The sequence below is a fragment of the Balearica regulorum genome, chromosome 9 (genome assembly GCF_011004875.1).
Source record: "Balearica regulorum gibbericeps isolate bBalReg1 chromosome 9, bBalReg1.pri, whole genome shotgun sequence".
NCBI classification, from domain to species: domain Eukaryota; kingdom Metazoa; phylum Chordata; class Aves; order Gruiformes; family Gruidae; genus Balearica; species Balearica regulorum.
The window spans coordinates 19420216-19443947 of record NC_046192.1 but is presented as its reverse complement, the minus strand read 5'-3'; the positions used below and the strand labels follow the sequence as shown (position 1 = coordinate 19443947).

General features: G+C 39.0%; 1 protein-coding gene across 1 annotated transcript; it reads right to left on the bottom strand.

Moving 5' to 3' along the window:
- Positions 1-1654: 1654 nt before the first annotated feature.
- Positions 1655-22959, bottom strand: DCUN1D1 (defective in cullin neddylation 1 domain containing 1). Its single transcript, XM_075761478.1, has 7 exons — positions 22434-22959; positions 13045-13261; positions 11621-11789; positions 10921-11051; positions 6329-6411; positions 5988-6084; positions 1655-4465 (listed from the first exon to the last, which is right to left on the bottom strand). Exons 1-7 carry the CDS (start codon positions 22434-22436, stop codon positions 4386-4388), a joined length of 780 nt encoding a protein of 259 aa, XP_075617593.1. The 5' UTR covers positions 22437-22959; the 3' UTR covers positions 1655-4385.
- Between the last annotated feature and the right edge of the window lie 773 nt (positions 22960-23732).

Genomic DNA, 23732 nt, shown 5'->3' with positions numbered 1-23732 from the left:
AAGGAAAAAAAAAAAATCATCTCTGCCAGAAAGTAGATTTTTAAGATGTTGATCGTTAATTTTCAGCAAATAAGGGGCATTGACAACTGGAAACTGTAGCAATAATTAGTACAAAGAATTTTGGACCTCTGACACTGTGGCTGCCTCATGTTATTTTTTTATTCTCTGACAGAGTCTGTGTGCTTGCTCATTGTACAGCTTGGTCAGTAGAAGTTGTTTTAAAATGGTTTATGAAAATTATATTTATTAAACAAAACTTTCACTTCTAGCTGAGTCATTGTTTAATTATGTAAATACACCAGAGAAGAGCAATGCTTCCTGCTCCATGTGTTCAGGTCCAAGGTTGATGACACATTCCCAGCAGGTGCACACATACAGCACCTATATACATGTGTGCATGGGCACCTGCATGGGTCACAGACACTTGATCCCTGACCGGAGCAAGGAGAGCACCTATAGCCTCCCCTGGCTGCCTTCAGTGGCTGGAGAAAAGGCTACTGGCAAGGAAGAACCCTAATTTATACACATATACATATATACACACCCGTCTCCTCCTCCCACCCTCCCCGCCCCTTCAACAGCAGAGCCTGTTGGTGCCCGATGAATTCCAGCATGGGCAGCCATCCCATTTCTTTACCAGTAGCTGTGTCTCTACCTCTCCCCACATGTGGGTTACAGCCCTGCCAGCGTGCAGGCTCCTGGTGCCAAGCTGACTCCTTCTCATTCTGACTCCTTGCAAGTGTCTGTTGAACTGTTCAAGGGCTTGAAATTTTATGCTAAGAACACAGAATTGAGTTTAAAAGGCAAACACTTATAATTTCATGTAAAGCATTCAAATTACAATTAGACAGCTTGTGTTAAATGGAGTACTTGCAGACAAGTTACTGGAAGAACTTCCACAGGCAGGGAGGTAAGTTTTGTACCAGTTTAAATGCCCACACCTGAGTTTGAGTTACAGGTATCTGTTTAAACTGTCAAGAGCAAAACTCTTGGTGTTGTCAGTACTAAAGCAGCCAGCTAATATTACAAAGCTAAGGCCTATTTCTGATAGGTAAGATTATAATTTCACCAAGTATTTATTTAAAGGTGTGATCTACTCTTCCAGAGCTCAGAGGCACCACAGGTTTAAAAACCAACCCCAGTCAATGTACCATATTCAAATAAAATCTACAGAGACTTCTGGCACCATTATTTAAATAAAGTGTGAATGACAAAAGTTTATTAAATGCATTCTTAAAAAATATCTTTCTTAAATAAGGATTTCTCAGTACGGCTTTCATTGTAAAACAGTTTTGAAGCAAGTCATAAGTTACTTATTAACAGGATGCTCAATAACAAAAAAAGTCACTTATGTATGATAGTCTTCACTCATATTTAAACAAATGCACTGTGTGTGGTGTCTTCCTTCACATGCTAGGTAATGTCAATGCAGCAGGGCTGGAAAAGATCAGCTCCCTTCTGTACTTGCAAACATTTAGAGCAAGCAGTAGGCAAGGTGGCACAGCGGTTCCTAGATTTTTATTCCCCCCACCCCCACCCCAGACAAAAGACTTGCCAAGAAAGTGTATCATACTGATTTTTTTTCTCCCTGCTTAAAAGCACATTCTAGAAATAAGTCTTACAAATAATACACTGAAACAATGCATGAGAAGACTTAGTCATGGCAATTTCACTGGAGCTTTATTGCCTCTGTTGGTAATGAGAGGGATTGTAAGAAGTTACATTTGAACTTACAGAGATATGTAAATGATGGGTTTTTTTACTAAATATAATCTGCAGATTAAGTGTTTTATATCAGGGCACTTCTAATTTTGTACATATTGTATAAAAACAGGTTACAAACTTCATGTTCGCCTTCTTGGTTTTCTTGACATTTGGCAAAAATCAAATTGAGCCATTTAAGGGGAGATCATCAAATTGAAGACATAAGCACTTACGAATTAAAGCAATCCAAGTAAGCAACTGTCTGCATTCTTAAAAAAAAAAAAAAAAAAAGAAAACCCACACAAATATATAAAGGAAAAAACACATGGCCACATCTGAGCACGTTTCAATACAAAATATTCCCTGTAACCAGGCATTTTGTCCTTAGAACACCACCCTGTTAAATCAATGTTTCTTTCAACTTCAGTCACTCATTTTGAAAAACTTTTTAAGATGCCATCATAGCACAAATAACCCTTTTCTGCAACATAATTAGTCAAAGTTTTATGTATTTCTTTATAATTACACAGTAATTATAAGCCTGTAGTACCAAACTGATGACAACACTATTTTGTTGAAAGGATCTTGCATTCAAAAGGAATAGTCTTTTAAAACACCACGGCATTATGCCACTACCCAATCTCAGACTTTTTTGAGGGCCAAGTCTGTATCGGGATAAAAAGCCAGTCAGTTCTCCTCTCCAAACACAGCATACTTGAACCAATCAATCTGAAACTGTACCAAAACCCTCAAGACAGAAAACAGCACGCATAGATACCTTGTGAGCTTTTTTTCCACCTCCCCCTCCCATAATTTCAAGTCCCCCGTTTCTATTTACACAAAATTGAGAAAGGAAATACTGAAAGCAGCAAAACACATTTTTTTGGCATAGCCAATTCCAGTAGCTGGAGACAGTTTACAATGTTGGTGTGGAACTGTAATCTTGAAATAAATGCACAACTGGAGTTTCTTAAAAGGGCACTGCTACAAGGGGCACAAGTCTTATGGTCAACTTCAGAGAGTACAACTAAAAATCTGTAGCAGTTTAATAGTCAATTGTTTCTTAAAATACTTTCAGCATCCACATAGAAGTGTTCTGCTGTTTAGTGCAAGTACCAATTACTCATTTCAAAAATAACTCTGGCCTTATCATGGGACTATTCAGAGCATGGACTTAAACCTCTGTCCTTACTTGTAACTATAGGCTTTTCCTCTGGAGCTTGGTATTTTCCAGCTTGTTCTACAGCGTAGTATTTATCAGCTCTCTTCACAAGTAACTAAGTGAGGAGTAAAAGACCACGTTTAACACAAAAGCAGTGAGCTCTTGTAATATTAAAAATAAAGAAGAATCGCATCTGATAAAACGTGTTTTGAACAAAATGAACTTGATTTAGTTAAATGCAGTAAGACAATAAGAAGTAGTGATGATCAACAAAATAATTTAAGCAAACAACGCCAGTGTAGTATTTCATATCTGATCTGTGCTTGTTTGGGAAAGCTTTACTCTTTATTTCTATATTTGGCAACCAAAGTGATATGTCAATTTAAGGAAAACTCAACAAAATAATTAAAAAATGGGTGTCATCCATAATGGCAGTACCTCTATGTTATAAAGATTTAACTTACTTCTCAGGATAATGGTTTCAAAACCTAGATTCACATCAAACTCACCAGCTTCTTGTACAACAGGGCCATTTGTTTCGCCATACCTCAACCATAAAAATCACGTCTCAATTTAAAATACTGTATTGTGTAGCAAACATTTAAGACACAAATTCAGTATATTCAAGTTTTAGATTTCCACAGAAATGAAAAACCTTTCTTTGACAGACAGATAAGCATTTCAAAACTGTAATGAAATCTGATTTCTTAGATAATAACCTAGAGAATATAGATTCTATCATGACGCACACAGCTTATCTCAATGACGCTCACTGAAGGCTGACTATAACATTAAACACGGGTGCTTTAAGTGCACAGTAGTTGTGTCGTACTTCAACTGTTCTCACAATCAGTTGATGTACAATCAAACCATTCAGATAGGCACCTAGATACCCCAGTATCAACCACCTCGGGTTTTCTTGGTTATTTCTGTAATTGTTTTTATCAGATACTCAAACTCACTTAGACAATACCTGTACTTTTCCAGAAAAAGAAAAAAAAAAATCAGACCCGGTACACTTAAATATATCACTCTTACAGCAAGTGCTATCGATACAGTCTTTGCAACTAGCCCCAAGTGTATATTTAAGGATTCTTTTAAAAATTGTTTTGATGTTGATCTGTATAATTCAGATGCCATACAACAGTTGTCTGATGATGACCAGCATTGTGCTTTATGTGAAACCAGAAACCTCAAAATAATTATAAAGCTTCTAGGACTTATGGGAGATGAAACTAGAGTGGTCCACCAAAAAAAAGAAAAAATAATCCATGATGAAATCCACAATGTTGGAATTTTAACGGGCAAGAGTGGTCCAGACTAGAAGAAAAGCCCAAACCACCAGTAGAAGAATGAAATATGATATGGTCCAAGATGTATCCTTAAAGGTTTGTCTCAACCCTCAGCCATATTGTGAGGATTGATCTTCAGTTCAGTCCAGCCAGCAGAAATTGACTGTGCAATTTTCCATTTCAGGTATTTGTACAGACTATGTACACTCTAGAAGGGTCCTTTAGTGCTACACTGTCGTACTTTTTGTCCCAGCAATTTGAGGGCGTGCAAATTCCACAAAGTCATCAATAAGAACTGGCCATGCCCCTAAAAGAGAAAACAAAAAGACCAGAACGTAAGAACTCAGTTCAACAAGGCATTCTTTTCAAAGCTTCAGATATAAACCGGTTAGTTACTTTCCAGTCTTAACTAGGCATAGTTTCAAGCAAAAAATTGTAATTTTATTTTCTTGCTTGAAATTTAAGAGCTGCTTAAAGATTTCTGCTTCCTTTAAACCCAGTTAATAGTCATCTCTTTCAAGGGTCATACTTCCTTCATCTTCCTGAACAAAAAAAGAAAGGGAAAAAAAAGGCTGACAAAAATTCTAGCTTAAAACTATCCTGGTTTTGTCACCAAAACTTGATCTCCAGGATGGAAATAGCTGCTTAAAAACATTAGATGAAGCGGTCTATGCTGTAAGCAGCAGCTTATCTTAACATACTACAGCATTTACTGCTCACAGTTTGATTTTGCATGAATGCAATGCTCCTCTGTTCCAATCAGCATACTTGGCCAGCACAATACACTCTGATAGCCAGCAATACAGTGTAATGCCCTAGAGGGCTGGTATTTTATTTTTTTTTATATACACACACACACATGCACTCTTCTTCTGTATTCCTTAACAAGAGGTAGCTAAAATACCTATCAATATTTTACATATTATGGGCAGCCATATCCAACAAGGTCTCCAGTCATGTGCATGATGGTCATGTGAAGGTTAAACATAATTGTGGACTGTTGTGGGTTTTTCCCCCTCCATTAAAATATTTTTATTCCAAATCATTAAAACGTGTTTTCTGCCTTTAATCTTTCTGAACTACATTGCTTTCTTGTGGGCAGCAGCCCATTTGCTCAGTGATAAAGGATTGAGAACTGTCCATAATTATTAAATAAAGTTGTAGAAGTTTGCTCCCCTCTGCTCTGGGAGTATCAGAAGTTTGCAGTTTCCTCCACTCACTGAACTGATGTGCCACCAACAATTGTAGGTAATTAGCTGGCTGTTCTTGGCTACAGATGGACTGGAAGAGCAAAGATCAATACAAAAGTTTACAAGAAACACATCTGGCAGGATATAACTTATGTTTAGCAATCCCTGTATGCTGCCAGCTTCACTGTAATATTACTACATGTCCAATCTTCACATAAATGGAAGCAACCAAACTTAAAAATATTCTCAGCTAAGAAACGCAATAACTAGAGGGCCCTACGAAGAAATGCACAGGCCGAAAATCAGTTACTTAGTTGAAGATGCCAAGAACCGTGCTGACAGAGAATCTGTGGGTTTTAAATGGACAAATTTCAGGGTTTGTCTCAATAAGAAAGAATTAGTATTTGAGCTCGGACAGAAGAAAAAAAGAAAATGGATTTAAGAAAGTTTCAGAATTTCCTTTTTAAACCTGCAGTAACAAACAGATGATAACAGCATGCATTAAAGTAGCTCTACCTGAACTTTAGAGCACCAGTGATACTCTAATTATGCTGTTATTAGACAGCTGTGCCAAAGCAGATACACAGTAATAAATGTAGCATAAAACAGAAGTTAATGAAAGGAAATGGAAATGTTTACCTTCCTCATCATAGTTAGACATATCATCTGCTATCATTGTACTAAAGTCTAGAAGAAGGTTCCAGGTATCCTTAGGAATTGATCTTTTATGATGTTCCTGTTTGGAGGGGTGGAAAATTTACGTTTAAAAAAATAAATTGAAATACCCTGATACACATTCATTTTTACTGTCTTGGACACATCCATATCCCCAAAATGTATTTCTCTCGTACACACGATGATGTGCAGTATCTAAGCTCTGGGTCAAAATAGTCTATTTCATCTACTCAGTAATTTAAACATATTTATCTTCCAAGTTTTGAAAATACTGCGGTCCAGTTTATGTAAAGATTTAAACTTACCAACAAAAATTTGTTCCACAAGTCTAGAAATTTAAATCTTCCATTAAGTACTAAATTCCAGTAGGCAATGGCCATTTCTAAATCTGTAACATTAAAATATATTACTTTTAGAGATATACATTTCAAATATATCATCTCCACAGGTAGCTAACACTAAGAAGAACCATATATTCGTAAAGGTGAAAAGATTAATCTAATGCAAATATACTCGCGGATCCTTTACAAAAAGGCAACCGTATGTAAAGCGTTAGACAAATATTTTACAGATTTTGATACTATCACTTGAATATAGAAGAACTGAAAATTGCCCATATTAAAATCTAAAATATCCATAACAGTAAAAGGTATATGAAATATCCTTGTGTATCTTAACAATACTTTAGTTAAAGTTCAGTGAAATGTTTTGTCTTAGAAATGCTACTGACTTGAAAAGAAAATTTGTAGTATTTCGTAGTAAGATCTGCTTTCTTTTTTTTTTAATATATAAAATACAATTTACATGCTTTTTATGATTTCACTTTTAGAGCAACCTTGTTACAGGTGCTGACTTTGTAACAGCTTTTTTTCAAGTATTCATTTCTGCAATCAGATTTCTTTCTGAAAAAAATCTTTAAGTACTGCAAGCAGATGGTTTGTTAGTTGGTCTTTTTTGGTTAGGTTGAGGGGGTTTTTTGTTGGTGGTTTTTTTGCTTTTTTTTTGTTTTGTTCCCCCCCCCCCCCCCCCCCCTCCCAAAGACTCCTAGTAAGTTCCTGCTCGTTTTGAACCTGTTTCTCAGGATGACTGAGAAATATGAACTGATGCTGTTCAGGAACAAGAATGGAACACTGCCTGTCAGGTAACTGCGTGCTGCTGTCAGCAGCAGGTGCTGTCACAGCGTAGCAATTAGAAGAAGAGACTGGTTAGTCTAGCATGTGAGGGGAAAAAAAAACCCCACCCTCCTCTCCCTGGTATTTGCCAAAGGCTAAACTGACATGCATTTACTGTTTATTAGTGGCATACAGTAACGTGTTAGTTGATAAAAGAACGTTATGTATCTGAGCTCTAAATCTCTACCTAGTGTGATCTCCATTAGCAGGAATTAACAAGGACCTCTGTACTGTGTAACAAAATGCTCCTAACTGTGATCGTACCGAATACGGCATCCATCACCAAGTACGTACAGTAACCCCAACAGCCTACCTAGTTAAGTGACCTCTTTTTTAACAAAAGCTTTATATATTTTGCAGTCTAGCAATTTTCTTCCATAAACAATCCTCTTGTGAGAGCCCGGAGAAGAGGCACATGATCAACTGCACCTCAAGAAAAAAAGAAAAAGAAAAAACCCAACAACCCAAGAAAACTGCTCCCTTTCCTCAGATGCCCAAGCTATTTAAAAAAAAACAGGGAGGTGGATCTTAGAGGTGAAATCAATAGCAAACAAAAAGCACGAACTCAGCATTGCTGGAGGGAAAATAGGTGGTGTTGGGGGGAGTTTCTGAATTGTTTAGTATCTTTGATATTAAAACTTCTTCTCGAATAACATATTCACAGTATAATGTTTCCTGACCAGAGAATAAAATGTGGAGGATTTGCCATCAGCTGCAAGGGAAGGTGTGTGTGTCATTTCAGAAAAAGTACAAGTTTGAGTTTTGAGAAGCAAAGACAAAGTAAATAGAAGTCCCTACTCCTCAGTAAATAAGCTATATGTGAAAATGACAATTTATTAAAGAGTATAAAGGCTAGGTATCTCTCTCTAACAGAAGATTCAGATACAAAAATAAGCACTTCAGCTTTCAACTACAACTACTGTCTTTCTAAAAATGGATACAAACTTCAGATTAAGCTGACCAGTTCCTCAAGGAAACAGATTAGAAAACTAATTTTTATTTACTTGTGATGCATTAATAGCAAGTATACAAAAATGCTAAGTCAAACTGCTGCGTATTTATAGTGGTTTATAAACAAACACTATAAATAAACTGTGCATTTTGACATGCTTACACAATTTTGCGATTATTGTCGTAAGCAAAGGCCTTTAAAAAAAAAAAAAAAAAAAAAAAAAAGGATCTCAGGGTGCTGCAACCTCAAACTCATTATGTGAGTCCAAACATGTAAAGCACAAAGACATAACGCCTTAGGACAAACTATATGTTTTAGAAGAAATTTTGTGATTCATAAATTTGAGAGTAAAGATATAATTTTAGGTTTCTATAAGAAAGTGAAAGAATGCCCTGGAAAATCCTCATGAATCAAATATGAAAGTCTCAAAATATATGCTCAATTTTGAGTTTTTCTAGAGGGATGCAAGAGAAACAAACCTTTTGAGATGAACATCAGCTAAAAGGTATTCTCAAATGATATTTAAATATCACAAGAACTTTTAAAACATCCACAGTACTTACACTGCAATAAGGAATTATGCAGAGGAAACACGTTTCCAGAACTGTGCCTGAACTACTGCACAATGTTCAGAAGATTAGAGACCAATATACATTAAAATCAATTTGCAAGTTCCTACAAGCAGTTATTTAGACACTCCAAAATGAATTGCCTGACTAGGAGCACTTACTTTTCAGCACTGTACTTCTCCCAGTATTCTTTTGCTTCAGGGTTTCCAGAATTATTCTGCCCTATCATAAAATCATGCCTAGAACTGTGTATTTATTGGCACCAAAAAGGCTGGTAAGCGTCCAGATTTTAAGCTTAGTTCTACATCACTTCCAGACCCATAAAATAAAAATAAATAAATAAATATCTGATACTATGTAGATGCAATATGGATCTGAGAAAACAACACTTGGCTTTGTCACTGTTACAGCTTAACCAGCATAAAGAAGCTTTAAGATTAATGAGAAATAAAGCAAGGGACTTAGTTTTCCTGGTGAATCACTTTTACTCAAGTCTGTTCCATATGGGACACTCAAAAGATTGATTTATATATAGGACTAGAAGAAAATAAGAGGTAAGTACTATATCAAACAGTTCTGCTCTTCTGAAGCTTTGAGAAAATATAATTTAAAATGATCATGTAATTATGATATCACTGTGATTTGTCATTTCACTGCAAAAAATGACTACACTCCTTGTTGTGTAAAACTGTTTAAAGATTAAAAACAACACACAAATGTTACAACTATAAACACACACCCACCCACCCCCCCCCCAAACCCTATAACCATTCACACTGCAGAACTGATTCCACGCTCACACTGTCCATAACCTAACTTCTATTCTCTCACAATTCAGTTAATCTCCACATTTTCCTTGTGGTAGCAGCCTAAAAAAAAAAACAAACCACCCAACTAAAAACTTTCTACAAGAAATAAGAATTGGCCCATTCATTTGTTTGCAGGATTCATATCTGACTACATGCATGCACAAGTATTTTTAAACAGTTTAGCAGAGTTCTTTTAGCTCCTTCAAAGTCAATGAAACTCACAATCCAATTGAAAACAAAAACCAGGATATAGATAGGTGTTAAAGAATGACACAGAGTCGAAAAGACATGGAGCTTTTGCTTATTTACTTATTTTTCAATACTCATTTTAAGCAGAAGTTGTTCCACATATAAAAGTCAACAAAATCAAAGCAGAATGCTCATGTTTTCATAGCACATGAATGCAAAGCTGGTCAGTGGCCATCACTTCAAGGCATTTTCACTACTGAGAAAAACAGCTTCACAGGCTACCAAGACGAACTTACTGGCCTTTCAGTATTTTATTTCTTCTCAAAAGTAGAATAGTTAACAGAGTCATGAAATACTAGTTATAGCTAATATCTCAACTACACTGTATATAAATGAACATGCATTCAGGTTGGTTAACATTACTGCTTCAAAGAAATTTTTGTTCACTCATTTTTGCTGCTTTGAATAGACAGATCTACAGTTTGTTCATTTATTTCCATCAGAACTGTGGTGTTCTGTCTTGGTTTGGGGGTTTTTGGTTTTTTTTCAAAAAAAAAAAATTTAATAAGCCATTCTTCCACTTCACCTGTTAGACTAATCAAAAGCACAATCAGCTGAAGAGCTCCAAAATAATGAAAACACATTCAGTGAACTGAGAGGAAAAACAAAAAACTCAACCAAACAAAAAAAGGCTGTAGGTAGGCACCTGTTACCAACGGCACAACCACCCCAGGAATCAAGCCCAGGATATACAAATCTATTTGTACTATTCCAGTTCTATTTTGCAAGATGTTTGCAAGCATTACAAGAAACTGTACAAGTGTACTTCCAGGGAAATCAGTTTTACAGCTTAAATTTATCCTACAAGTGAAAATTCAATTAATCTGTTCAGTGCTGCAAATTCTAAGTGGTATAATTATGCCTTTAATGTAAGACCATAATCCATTGTGCTTACTAAGAACTGCACACGCTCCTGGTGAAAGAATAAACCTCTCCTAACATTTTGTAGTCTATATTAACGATGCAGATCTTTCTATCAATTTCAACACCTTAAATTGATATCTATCCTTCACAACAGAGAGATGTATTTTATCCCAAGGGTGATTATCTTTCAGACTCATTGGATCACAATAATACTTTCACTTACTGCTTTCATCAGTCATTTCCCATATTTACAGACAAATGTTTATGATTAAGAATACATACCTAAACCTTTCTGTCCTGGATTCTTTGCAAAATTGAAAGTAAACTGATAAAAATCCTTAAATCTTCCCGGCTCTTTCAGTTCTTGCTCCATTTTAGGAATCTGGGCCTTCAGTTTTTCTATGCTGTCACATCTGCATTTTAAAAAGTATATTTGTGTATTATTCATTTTGTCATAAAATATGAGTTATAAAAAACAAAGATTTGTAAATTTTTTGTGGAATAGAATACTATTATCAAAACAAAATTCAGGAAGTCTTTAATTAGTTTGCACCTGCACAACAATTTCATTTCTTTGTTGTTATTTCTTCATGTTGCCATTTGCACATGCTAGCTGATACATCAGATTCTATAATCCACAAGATTTTTAGAAAAATGTGATAAAGACTATTACATTCTCATAAGGCAGAGAAAACCCAGATAAGCTAGACTGCAGACCGACATCTATGGCAACTGAAATACTCCCAACAACCAAGGCAAGGAGCACTCAAAGTTGCCTCCTTTTTTTCGGTCACTAAGCATCCAGCACATAGACAGATGCATTTTTACAGAGGCAGACAAGTGATGCTAGACTCCAAAAAACCTCTGAAGCCTGAAAGGACAATGTGATTGTGAATTCCCCAAAATAGGGCTGTTTCACTGTATGTTCCAGTTTCTGACACTGGATTACACTGTCAGTGTCTAACACTTACAGCACACTTACCCTAGCTCAGTCATTCCATCCATGAATTCCAGCTTTGAAAATTCACACTGTGTTGCAGCTCGGAATTTCCATGCAATGATGAGTACAGTAATGCTGGCTGGGTCAAGAGCTAGATCATCACAAAATTGCTGTATACCATCTATACCAATTTTATTTTCATCTTGAGGATCTTTGGAATATAAGAGTAAGTAGCAAGAAAAACAGATTTTTGAAAAAGCTGATTTATTCAATACCAGTATTTAAGACAAGCAAACATTTGCAAGAAGCCACGTTTGGGATAGTCCCTTATAAGCGATTATTTTAAAAACAAAATTAAATTACTATTTTCAATAGTTAAGCTTTAACAATTGAGGAAGTTACTACAATAAAGCCTCCCATACAATGAAGCTTATGTTATTTTCACTGAAAGACAAAAGCATCACAAACATTTGTTTTCTGCCTAATAATATGCATGATATTCTGACTCATTCCGTACAGAGAACGGTGGTCCTTTCCCACCAGCAGACTTAATTATTGGTATCTGTGGTAAGCTTGCCGATCTGTGTACCATTATAAACAATTCTGCAGCATTCATTTGCGAGCTGCACTGATACAATTATCAAATCTGCCCATGAACTATTAAGTCGACACATTTTATGCATTTTCTGGCATCACCACCACGCATGAGATTGGGCATGGTAATCTCCCAGAGGAAAGTTACACTGCCCCATTACCAACTACAAGTCAGCCAGGCACACTCCTCTTCACACAGGAACCAACATCTGGTCTGGAAGCAAGATGATCACATTTCAAGTGCACTAACAAAGATCTTCTAACGTAAGCCAACAAAGACTTCAGGAAAATGGTATTTGGATTATGCACACATATGAAAACTGACAGAAAATGCAGAACTCATTTTTAGATTTTTTAAAGTGCTAAAACACAGAATTTGTTCTACCGTACTGAATCCATTTTACTATTTGTGGTAGGATATCATTAGTTGAACACTAGCTATATAACAGATAAAGAGACTTTGTTTTCTTTTCCGCTCTGTTTGTATCTGATAATAATCACAAGGTGAATAAAAATTAAGGTAGAATCCATCCTTGGTATGCAACCTTTCACTTTGTCAGGAGCAAGTCCTGAGTGACATGCTCTCCCCAGAAGAATTACCTAAAATCCACGTTAACCATTACAGTTACTCACTGCACACACAATTCCAGTTCCAGACCCTAATCTTGTATAAACGTACATATATTTAGGGCACATAAAGCAACCGCATGTAATCCTTGTGAAGCAGAAGTCGACATATATTACCCTTCTAACTTGTATTAGTAATAGAAAAACAAAGCTGAAAGAGTTGGTTAAGATTTCCAAGCAATAATACATTTCAATTAATACCTACATACAATTAGGAAATAAGCCTTAAAACTCAGGGTACTCACCTTTGTATCTGTTATATAGTTGTTCTAACTTCTTTCTGTCCAATGATCCTTTAACACTCTCTCGTATATAAAGTTCAGGATTTTGGAAAAAGTTGTCTGTTGCAACATCTAACTTCCAGTCATTTTGAGACAGACAACTCACTGCTGTCTTTTCACTAGATTGTGTGAAGACCATAAACTGACGCACTTTATCCTTCTGTGATGATTTCAACTTGTTCTAGTAAAAACAGACAATACAGTAACCAGAAGTGTTTTAGTAGACAATTAAAAGCATCAGTACTGTTAATATTTTTAAATCAGTACCTTCTATAATTTTCCCAAGCAATTAGACTTTCTCTAACTGCTGGGGCAGTTAGACACTCAACCCTACACTTATTTGTCTTTTTTTTTCTTTTTAAGTTAAGTTTAACTTCATTCTACGTATTTTACATTGTAACAAAACTGAGTTAAATCATCACAAAAACCATGCTGGCAAAGCAATCACAGAAATAAAAAATGGGTATTCTTATTGCATATTTGAGAGGTCACTGAAGGGCATACCAAATTCATATACAGCTGTAAGATGCAACACCTTTCTAGTTAAACCAACGTTTGGTTTTTAAAAAAAAGAAAAAAGCATTCTTGTCTTAAGAGAAGAATGCTGCACCTACCAAAAAAGCACAATTGAGATGCCTAAATCGAGGCCATGGCTATCAAGATACTTGACAGATTAACAGCCTCACCAGATGCAGCAGAAAGGCCATTCAATAGCTTGCCATCACTGAACGAGAGCCTGGCATTCACTTAGTCGCAGCTAACTGAACTAACAGAAATACCAGCTAGTGCAGGACCAGGCGCAAGACCACGCTGCCAGGAACAGGATCTCTTGATGTGCCTCTTGATGGCAGCAAGGAACTACGCTTGGTCATCCATCGCAGGGAGCTACACACTGAAGTATCTTAAGAGACTTTTTTTTTTCTTTTTTTTAGATTTTTCACTTTGAAGGTGCTCAACTCCACCCACATAATTTGCCAAGCATTCCTGTGAAGAAGGCATTGTCTCCATTTCACAGGTGCAGCAACTGAAGCTAAAACAAAACAAAAAACCCAACAAAAAAAAAAAAGGTAAGTAATTTTGCCAGAGGCAGGCGGGGGAGTGAGTAGCCAAGGTGAGAGCTCTGGAATTTCAGGCTTCCTGCCCAGACCAAGAGACATCCCTCTCTGCTCCAGCACAAAACTGAACGGAGAACTTGCTGCCAGTAATTCAGCAACATAGAGTGATTCCCAAGGATATTTTTGATGAGGAGAAGCACACTTAGTATTTCAAGAGTATTAGTTACACAAAACTAACTGCTGATTGGAAGAAAGCAATCATACAGCTCTTGCACCAAAGCCAAATTCAGTTGTAAAGTTGAAAGCAAAAGGACCCCTAACGTTACAACTTGGTAAATAAAAGTTCTGACTTTTAAGTCAGGATTGGATTTCTTACATGGCATGACTATTTCATTTGTAGTTTACCTTGCATTCTAACTAAAATTTGTATATTCTGTTTATTATTGTAATTTCCAAGTGCACAGCTCCTCTGGGAATATGGACAAAAAAGGCCAAAAAAAATCTCAAGATGCGATAAACTATCCTCAGCCACAGAATGAATGGTTTAGGAGCAGTATGAGCTCAAGCTCTTCATTCCAAAGGATAACTAGTGTCCAATCACATTATCATTAGAAAAAAACCTAGTGCTTCAGAACACAAATTCATCTGCCCTAAAAGTCAAAATCAGTTTGATGCTGCTTGATGACATTCAGTGAATGTGAATACAATTATTCATAAGAGTAGCTATGTTACCAGCTTCAGAGTTACACCTTTAAAAAAAAAAATACATATAAGAGCATCATCATATTTGGCTTAAACTGATACCCACATAATATACTACAAACCAATACCCTTTAATTTGTCTTTTAAAAAAATTATAATCTCCCCCCCAAAACCAAAACAACCCTACATCTACGACGCTTAGCTGAAGCCAAAATTTAACACATGCTACAAGCTTAAACACAGTGATATTAGTTAGGCTATACTATTTTTAAAGTTACAATGTGTTGCTGCTTTATTTCAGTCTCTTGAATAAGTTTCTCACATTGGACCTTTTGCTACAAACATGTCTCTGAAACTCAGATTTGGTTCCAGGCAAAGGTCAAGCCATCAGAGCAGGTCCTGCAAAGATCCACTGCTGACAACTTGTGAATGCTTTGAATTTCACAGCGGACCTTCAGCACCTTACAATACTGAGCTCAAACTTTCACAAAAATCACACGCTGACAAAGCCATGTGGAATGCATTTTCAGTTCCGGTTTTTAAAAATATATTGTAAACTCAGATATAGTAAAACAAACAATTGAATGAAATGAAGATGAAATAATCCCAAGGCTAATTTTCAGTATCAATTACCAGCTTTCTCAAATCAGTTCCGCACAGCCAGACTGTTGCACCACCACAGACTCAGCTGCACTATAGAGCAGAGTCACACTTAGGACCTTAGCCTTGCTTTTTTTTAATAAAGTGCCTTTATTCACTAGGTTTTTTGTTTGTTCTTTTTAATATGTACACATAAGTATGCATAGCCTTTTCAGTAGCAAGTATTCTGTAAAACCTCAGGAGGCTTTCTTCTGCCCTACTCTTGCAAGAGTAAGCTCCAAATGCAATGACATACAACAAAAAGTCAAGGAACAGGTTTACAAGGGCTTCACCATGGATGCCCAAGACCAGAAAAGGTAGTGGGTTTTGTGCATTGTCACATAAAAGTAGAATGTAATGTATTCGATTAAAAAAAAAAATTGCAGTTAAATCACTTTTATGATAAAATTTAAATCCTGTATATGCACATGAGATCATCTTGTGCTTGGGGCTCCCGAAGTGATAGTAACAATATAAAACCTTTTTAAAAAGAACACTGGATTTGTCAAGAGTCAAGCAGCTAATGACACGAATCAGTATAGCATTCAGTTGTATATTAAGATGCATTAAATCACACTGTTCAGCCATAATCTTCTTCCAGAATAACTATATTTTTACTGGTCAAATACAAGTTTATTTTTAGTGAAGAAGCACCAAAGCCCTTTCTTTATATTTGATGAATGTTTCCACAGAAGCTTGCCAATGTGGATGAGACACACCACATCCTAAGTGACTGGACAACTCTTTGAAGGCCTGCTACAGGACAGCAAGAGATGAAATTATTGCTGAGTTTTTATTATCCTATTATAGCTCTTCTTTCATCACATTAAAAACCCACACTTCAAGCAGGAACAGGTTCTAAGCCTTCTGCACTTTTAAGAGCTATTTCTAGAAGCCGAGCTCTAACAGTCTATTATTGTTTTAAGTGTGCAATACAGAAGCCAGAGCACCCTATAACCTTTAATCCTGTAGTCATCAGGCAAAAAATAACTTACACTGCAATTGTATGTAATTATTGCTGTAATGCAATGCAATCCTTTTAAAATATCTGTGGTGGGTTGACTATGGCTGGACACCAGGTGCCCACCAAGCTGCTCTATCACTCAGCAGGACAGGGGGAGAAAATAAGATGGAAAAACACTTGTGGATCAAGATAAAGGCAGTTCAATAAAACAAAAGTAAAGGAAAACAGAATATTTATTCTCTACTTCCCATCAGCAGACGATGTCCAGCCACTTGCCAGGAAGCAGGACTTCAGTATGTGTAGTGGTTGCTCCAGAAGACAAATGTAAATAACGAATGCGCTCCCTTCCTCCTCCTTTCTTTAAGCTTTTATTGCTGAGCAGATGTCATATGGGATGGAATATCCCTTTGGTCAGTCGGGGTCAGCTCTCCTGGCTGTGTCCCCTCCCAAGATCTCGCCTGCCCCCAGCCCACTGGTGAGGGGGGAATGTTGGAGGGACAGCCTTGATGCTGTGCCAGCACTGCTCAGGAGTAGCCACAACACTGGTGTGTTATCAACACCTTGCTGGCTAAGGATACGCAGCACTGTGAGGGCTGCTCTGGGGAAAATTGACTCCATCTGAGCCAGACCAAACACAGTATCTCAACTTTAATGCTAGTTAAAAGGGAAGACAGATTTTTATTTATCTTTCTTCCTAAAATATACATGTGAAAACCAATAGAAAACAAATGCAACAAATTTTCTAGAAAGTCTTACCCCTTGGGGTAAGGGGAAAAGGAAAAATTCAGATTGGCAAGCCTTTGATGAAGTTTGTGTGGAATCCAAGCTACCTTTTATAATAAGTATGTCATAAGAGACAGGAGGTGAACTTACTTTTAAAACATAGAGTAACTTCTCTAAGTGAAAATCTACATTGTGTAGATTCTTAAAACTATAATAATCAAACCTTTCCAATGAACATCTGATGATATAATATTAAATATATTTAAAATGAAAATTTGCCTCTCCCTATCAAGTACCAAATTTGATAATTCTAATTCAATAACCCATCCTTGACAGTGACTAGTATGTGATACTTTGGTGAAAGATTAAAAAATAAAAATTAAAAAAATACTTTGGCTTTTTTTCCCCAAGTGGTTTTTTTTTCCTGGCCTCAAAATGAAATTCTTCCTGTCTAGGGGAGTAAGCTTTCCCAGTTTAGGGAAAAAAAAAAAAAAAAAAAAAAAGAATGCTGGAACCGATCTGCCAAGTCTGGCTATATGGTTGTTTTTCCTTATCTTCTACATTCAATTTTTAGTCACATCAGATTCAAAGATCGGCTCTGCACCCTGGTCATCAACATTTTCTGGATAGCTAATAGCTGTATGAGGGCTCCACTCTCCTGGGTAACATCCATGGGAAACAATAACAACCTTCGTCCCACACTGCTGGGACTGGAGAGCTGAGGATGCCTACCAAAACCCTGTTCTTGGACTTTGCTCAAAGGTTATATGCAGCTATCAGCTAGACAAGCAGTGCACCATCAGTTCGAAGTATCCCTGCCGGAAATTCCTTATGGCCCCCAAAGCAGGCATTCGCACAGTAACTCCTTAATGAGTAACTGCTTTTCACCTTTCCCTTCCCAGCCGCTGCTTACAGATGATCTGATTCCTGCTAGTTTCACTGCTAACGAAAGGAATTTTAGCGATGTGACATCTGTGCTTTTGTTTCAGTCAGAACTCAAAGAAAAGCCTGTTAAGTTCTCATGCATGTGACAGGTAAAAGCCTTTTCTAAAATAGTATCAACCTCCACAAAGTCTAGGCTTTTATACTAACTGCATTTAAACTCCAGAAGAGATTTGGCTACAGGAAGCATCCCTGCACTTTTAAAGGACCCCAGTGACATCAGTTCAAACACAGAATAACTTCAGCCCGCACATGGGCATGCAATAGCCTTAGAGATCGTGACTGCCAGTTTTGTCGCATCTTTATACGCACACTAATGGTCAAGAGAATATTGCTCCCTTACAGCGTCTGAATCATTCCATGTTGGGCTCTAACCATTAAAACAACGTACAAGACACCTGCAAATAGTCTGCTTTACTGCCTGTATTTAACAAATACATGGCTAAATCTTAAAAAGCAAAACCAAGAGTATTTTTCTTTGTTTGGTAAGAAAATAGAAGTTAATCACAGCAACAGAAGTCTATGAATACAGTGAATTACATTTTAATCTACCAACTGTGACAGCATACATGTCTACTACCAAAAAAACCCATAAAATCCAAGTTAAAGACAAAACTAATTAAATAACCAGAGTTTCTGTATACTGTAAACAAATACACCCTTCAACTACATTTTATTTTCTACAGAAGTTTTCAAAAAGAGCATACACAAAGTAAGATCATAAGGACATTTTAAGCTTCTGTTTCAAACTGATGTGAAAGCCATTTGTCTGCAGTGTAACAGAACAAAACTTAAAAATTTACAAGGTCTGTTCAGATATAAAATCCAAGGAAAAATCACAAGCAACATAAAATCAAAGTTGCTTTTTACACTCTCTAATGTTCTTTAAGTGGGTAAAATCATTTTAGTACTTGCATATGGGCAGAAGTCTTTTGTAGAACAAGCAACCCAGAAGGCGGCAGTAGTTGCAATAGTGTTTTAAGGTCATTCATGTTAACCTGAGAGTTAAAGGAAACACCAAAAATCAGGGCTTTTTCAATTAAAAAAGGACAAAATAAAGCTGTCAGGTTTTTAGCATTCTTAACTGGTCCAGGGCAGAAGCTCTATTCAGCAATTAGAAGCTGCATTCATACCTTATATTTGCATTGACACCATAAAACATGAGTAAAATATCAAAAGCTAGATAATAAATTTCACACCTTGTTCTCAGAGTAGTTCACACTCCTGAATAATTTTTTCATGGCTCTAGTTAAAAGTTCAAAGGGTTCTCTGGTAAGTGCAGAGAGGAAACAAAATCATGCACCATCTTGTCGAGCACTCAGATTACTCCATCCTAAGCGTAATGCCAAGAATCTACAAGTTTTACTATGGGAGAACCAAAACCATTTAATATCAACAAACTGCTACAGACATGAATACACACCACACAAAATAGCCTTGCAGAATAGCTTGTTGAGTTAAACACTACATAACAATGTCATGAAGTACAGTAACATTACAGGAGACAGCGTCAGACATTAAATTCTTGTAATACTAAATTTTTACAACTTCCTGTCACCTGAGGTTTGCAATAAGAAATCATGTATTTATCAGCATAGAAATATTCTTCAGAGAACACAAATTGGACAGTATAATAGATAATGTAAATAGAGATAAGGTTAGCATTTTGCTCTGGATAAAGATATGGATACTCACACACTTGCCTTGATTATCACACATAGTCCTCAATTCATTAAATCATTCAGAATAGTACAGGTAGTAGCTCTTCTCCTCAGAGAAGATGGCTTAGGGTACAATGGGCCAGCTTGCTGCCCTGTCTTGATTTGCAAGCACATTACTTGTCCTCATGACGAGATGAAGCAGTCACATACCAACAGATAAGGTGAAGGACACCAGTTCTACAGATGCTGCTCAGCTCAGATAAAAATGTGGGTAAGAGAGGCAGATTGCTATCAGCAATCCAAGGAACACTGCCAGGGTGGTATACCTGGTCAGAAAACACTTTTCAAGTTACCCAAATGGCCAGGCTGCCGTAACGGCCTCCCTTCCAGATATTGGACAAAGACAGTTTGAAGCCAGGAAACTTCATCCTGAAAGAACTGGCCGTACGAACGCTGGTGAGATTAAGCCAGAGCCAGAAGCGCTCTAACTGGTGGTGCTGCACAGGTGAGTAGGAGCCAGGCCCCAGCTGCAGGAGCCTCCACCGCAGCATTTGCTGTGCTGGACAATCAAGACGGCCCCAGGAACCTGCCATAGCCACTGGAAGGACTAGCTGAAGCAGTAGTGCATATGGGCAGAAAATTGGGACGTTGAGTCTCATGTTTCTGGATGGACATCTTCAGATCTCCGTGAAGAAGTCTCCCTTTCCTTTCCCCTAACTAAATAGAGGATTTTGACATACCACAAGTATAGGTACAGAATTCTATACTTGGGCACTAGAAACAATTCATACCTGCATTTACAACTTATAAAAGCTGCAGCCTGTCATTTAGTCTCACTTCAGTGTCTATGTCATCCTTTCACCTGGGTGTTGGAATCAACAAGCACAGCCTGCAAAATAGTTGTTTGCATAGTGCCTAACAACTGTGCTTGGGGCCACGACTAGAGTATTCAGATACTCCCTCCAATCTGATAAATACCAATATATCAGTACAGTATTATTCCACAAATAAATCTGCTAGTTCTTCAGTTAAATATTTCCAAGAAGACTAAGCAGATAGGATCCTCCTGTTTCTCACAAAAAGCTGTTCTCAGAGTAACGTGCCTCACTATTTCTGTTATATTGCCACTTACTACAGTATTGTTCAATTTAAATTTCTACCCATGAAGCCAGCCAATAATACATGTATGTATAAAACATCATATTTTGCATACCTATACCGGATATATTGTGAGACAGCTCTAGGTGATTTTTATGGAAAACGTCTTCATAAAAAGTTGTGTAACATTACTGTGTAAGCGCTATTTAAAACAGAACTGCAGAATTACAATAAGACGCCTCTATAGTCTGAACTTTACCCAGACTTTAGTTTTAAATTCCCATAAAAAGCTCAAGTGAATATCTACATCAAACTACTCAATTAACAATTATACTAGTAACATAGGGACAAGTTTAATAGAGGTCTATATACTGCGCCACTAATTTAAATCCTGGCTGATCGAATTTTTATTCCAACATAACTCCATCGGTTAAAGGTGGTATTTTTATTTTTTTAATATGATTTTAACACTGCTTGCCAGAATAATATTAACTGCAGGTATAAGAAATCTTTATACCAATAAGTGTACACCAGCAGATCTTAGACTCCCTCCTACATCCTTCCTGAGACAATACAGCTACTATAGAACAGTACTACTTCAAACTGTACAGGTGTAGCTAAAGCTGTACAACTTTTGTACACAGAAAAGGCATAGAAGCATGACTATAAACATGTTCCCTCGGGTGCATAAGACACTATGCAGGAGACCAATAAGGACTCCCCTTATTTAAAGCTAAAGAAGATCTTTTTCTTTTGTTTTGGCAAACAAAAATAGCAAATTTTGTTCCACCAATTTGAGAGTCCACAGCAAATTATCAGCTCTAAGGAAGAAGAATTTATGGATAAAATGCAAGATAAGTAGGTGTTCCTTTACAACACTTATATGAATACCAAACCCACAAAACAATTATCCAGGAATTCTCCAATGTAATCCCTGTTCAAGAAGAATCAACATATCCAAGCTTCCCAGTGAAGTGACAGCACTTAAGGGGCCCCGAGTGGCCCGAAATCCTGAGAAAAACTCTCAGTCGCCCCTGGTTTCTGGCAGCCCCCTGCACTCTGCTCCTCACCAGCTCACACAGGGCACAGACCAAGCTGCCCGTAAAACACCTCTATTGCCCTGTCCCGTACAAAGGTGCCTGAACCTTCATACAAAGTGCAAACAAGCACCTCCTCACCGTGAGGAGGCCTGACAGAGCCCCGCGGGCCGAAGGCCTCAGCGAGATCCCGGCGCCCCCCTCCTAGGCCCCGGCACTCGCCCCTGTCCAGGAGCAGCCTGCTGCCTGCCCACCCCGCGGCCAGCGGCCCCGGCCCACCGCGCCGCCCTTCCCGCGCCCCAAAGGCCCTCCCCGCCCTGCTCGATGGGAGAGCCGAGGAGCCCACGGCCCCAGGACATCATGCCCCAGCTGCGGGGCCCCCGAGACCGGCCCCTTCGCCGCTCCCGTTGAGCCGCTCCCGGACACCCCCAGCACGCCACGACTAGGCCCCAGCTGCCCCTGCAGCACCGCCGCGGCTGGCCAGCCCCGAGGCGCCCGGCCGGGCCGAGAGGCAACCCGGGAGAACGCTCACCATGTTGAGGGCTGTGCAGGCCTCTTCCCTCCCGGCTCAGGCAGAGACTGAGGGCGGCAGCGGCAACGGCTTCCTCCGGCGGCGGCAGCTCCCGGCTCCTCACGGGCCCTTCCGCCGCCTCCCGCTCATGCGCAGTGCGGCGCATCCCCCGCGCCAGGAACCGGAGCTGCGCGTCCGCGGCGCAGCGGGCGGGGGCCTTCACCGGGGGGCGGCCCCGTCCGGGTTTCTCGGGGAGCGGCGGGGAGCAGCTGGCGCCCGAGGTGCGGCGGTTGGGGCTGCGGCGCGAGTGGCGGTTGGTCATCGCACGCAGCTGAGGTGGGGGGCGCCGCACCAGGAGGGCCCCGGCCCAGGAAGGGAAGGGAGGGAAAAGCCCCCCTCCCCGCTCTCCTCGGTGTTATTGCGGGGTCGGGAGCGGGGGTGGGCTCCCAACCCGTGGCAGGCTTGGGGAGAGGAGAGGCCGCGGGTCGGGAGGGGGCTGCTGGTGGCGGCCAGGCGCGGCAGGGTTCCGCCGCCCGCTGAAGGGCGCGGGCTGCCCGGTGTCCCGTCTGGCTCCTTACCCCGGCACCCGCGGTCACCCTGTGTCGCTTTTCTGTCGGGAAAACTCCTTGTGTGCTTTTTTTCTTAAATACCCCAAATTAAAACATTTTGCGAGGGCTCGGTGTGAACGCGAATAGTGTAACAGCCTGTGCCTGTCACACCGTGCTCGCAAAGCTGTTCCGTCCTGTTTGTAAGGGCAGCGAGATGCACGGCCCAATGCATGGCTTAAAAAGAGGTGAGGTGGGAGAAGCCCGTGGGCTTTTCAGGATGAATTCGCAAAGGAGGCAGAAGGTATTTGCTGTGCAGCCACGGACACCTGGGGAACGTGAAGGCAGCAGCTTTACAGGCATTTTCTTACGGGACCACCTCCACCGCACCTGCGAGGTTTTCCTGGTAGAGGTTGTGATCCCCCTTGGGGAGCTGTTTCTTCCAAGTGGCTGTCAACAGATGCAGCCTTTCCTGCAGCAGCATAGGTGTAGCAAAGGAGGTTGTAAGGGTTAAATCGCAGTTTGTACTAGTATCCCAGGCAGTTGTTTTTTTCCCAGGAAAGCTTACTCCATCTACCGCAGACTTTTGGCAGCGAAAAAGTTTGGGGAAGCAGAGTATTTGCTGCTAAAACTCACAGCGGTGGCAAACAGCTAGTTGTGAAGGACAAAGGTTTGAGATCTGATTCGTGTTCTCTCATCTCCTGCTGAGCTGGGAGCTATTACAGCAAGCTTCTGTATTTATGTTACATGATTCGTGTGATTGCACATACCACAA

Bases quoted from the DNA above. Each gene is read 5' to 3' on its own strand.
- DCUN1D1 (XM_075761478.1), bottom strand. The intron at 11,052-11,620 runs GTAAGTGTGCTG...TTTAAAATGCAG, and splicing joins GATGGAATGACTGAGCTAGG to ATGTGACAGCATAGAAAAAC. The intron at 6,412-10,920 runs GTATGTATTCTT...TTAATGTTACAG, and splicing joins TCCAGGACAGAAAGGTTTAG to ATTTAGAAATGGCCATTGCC.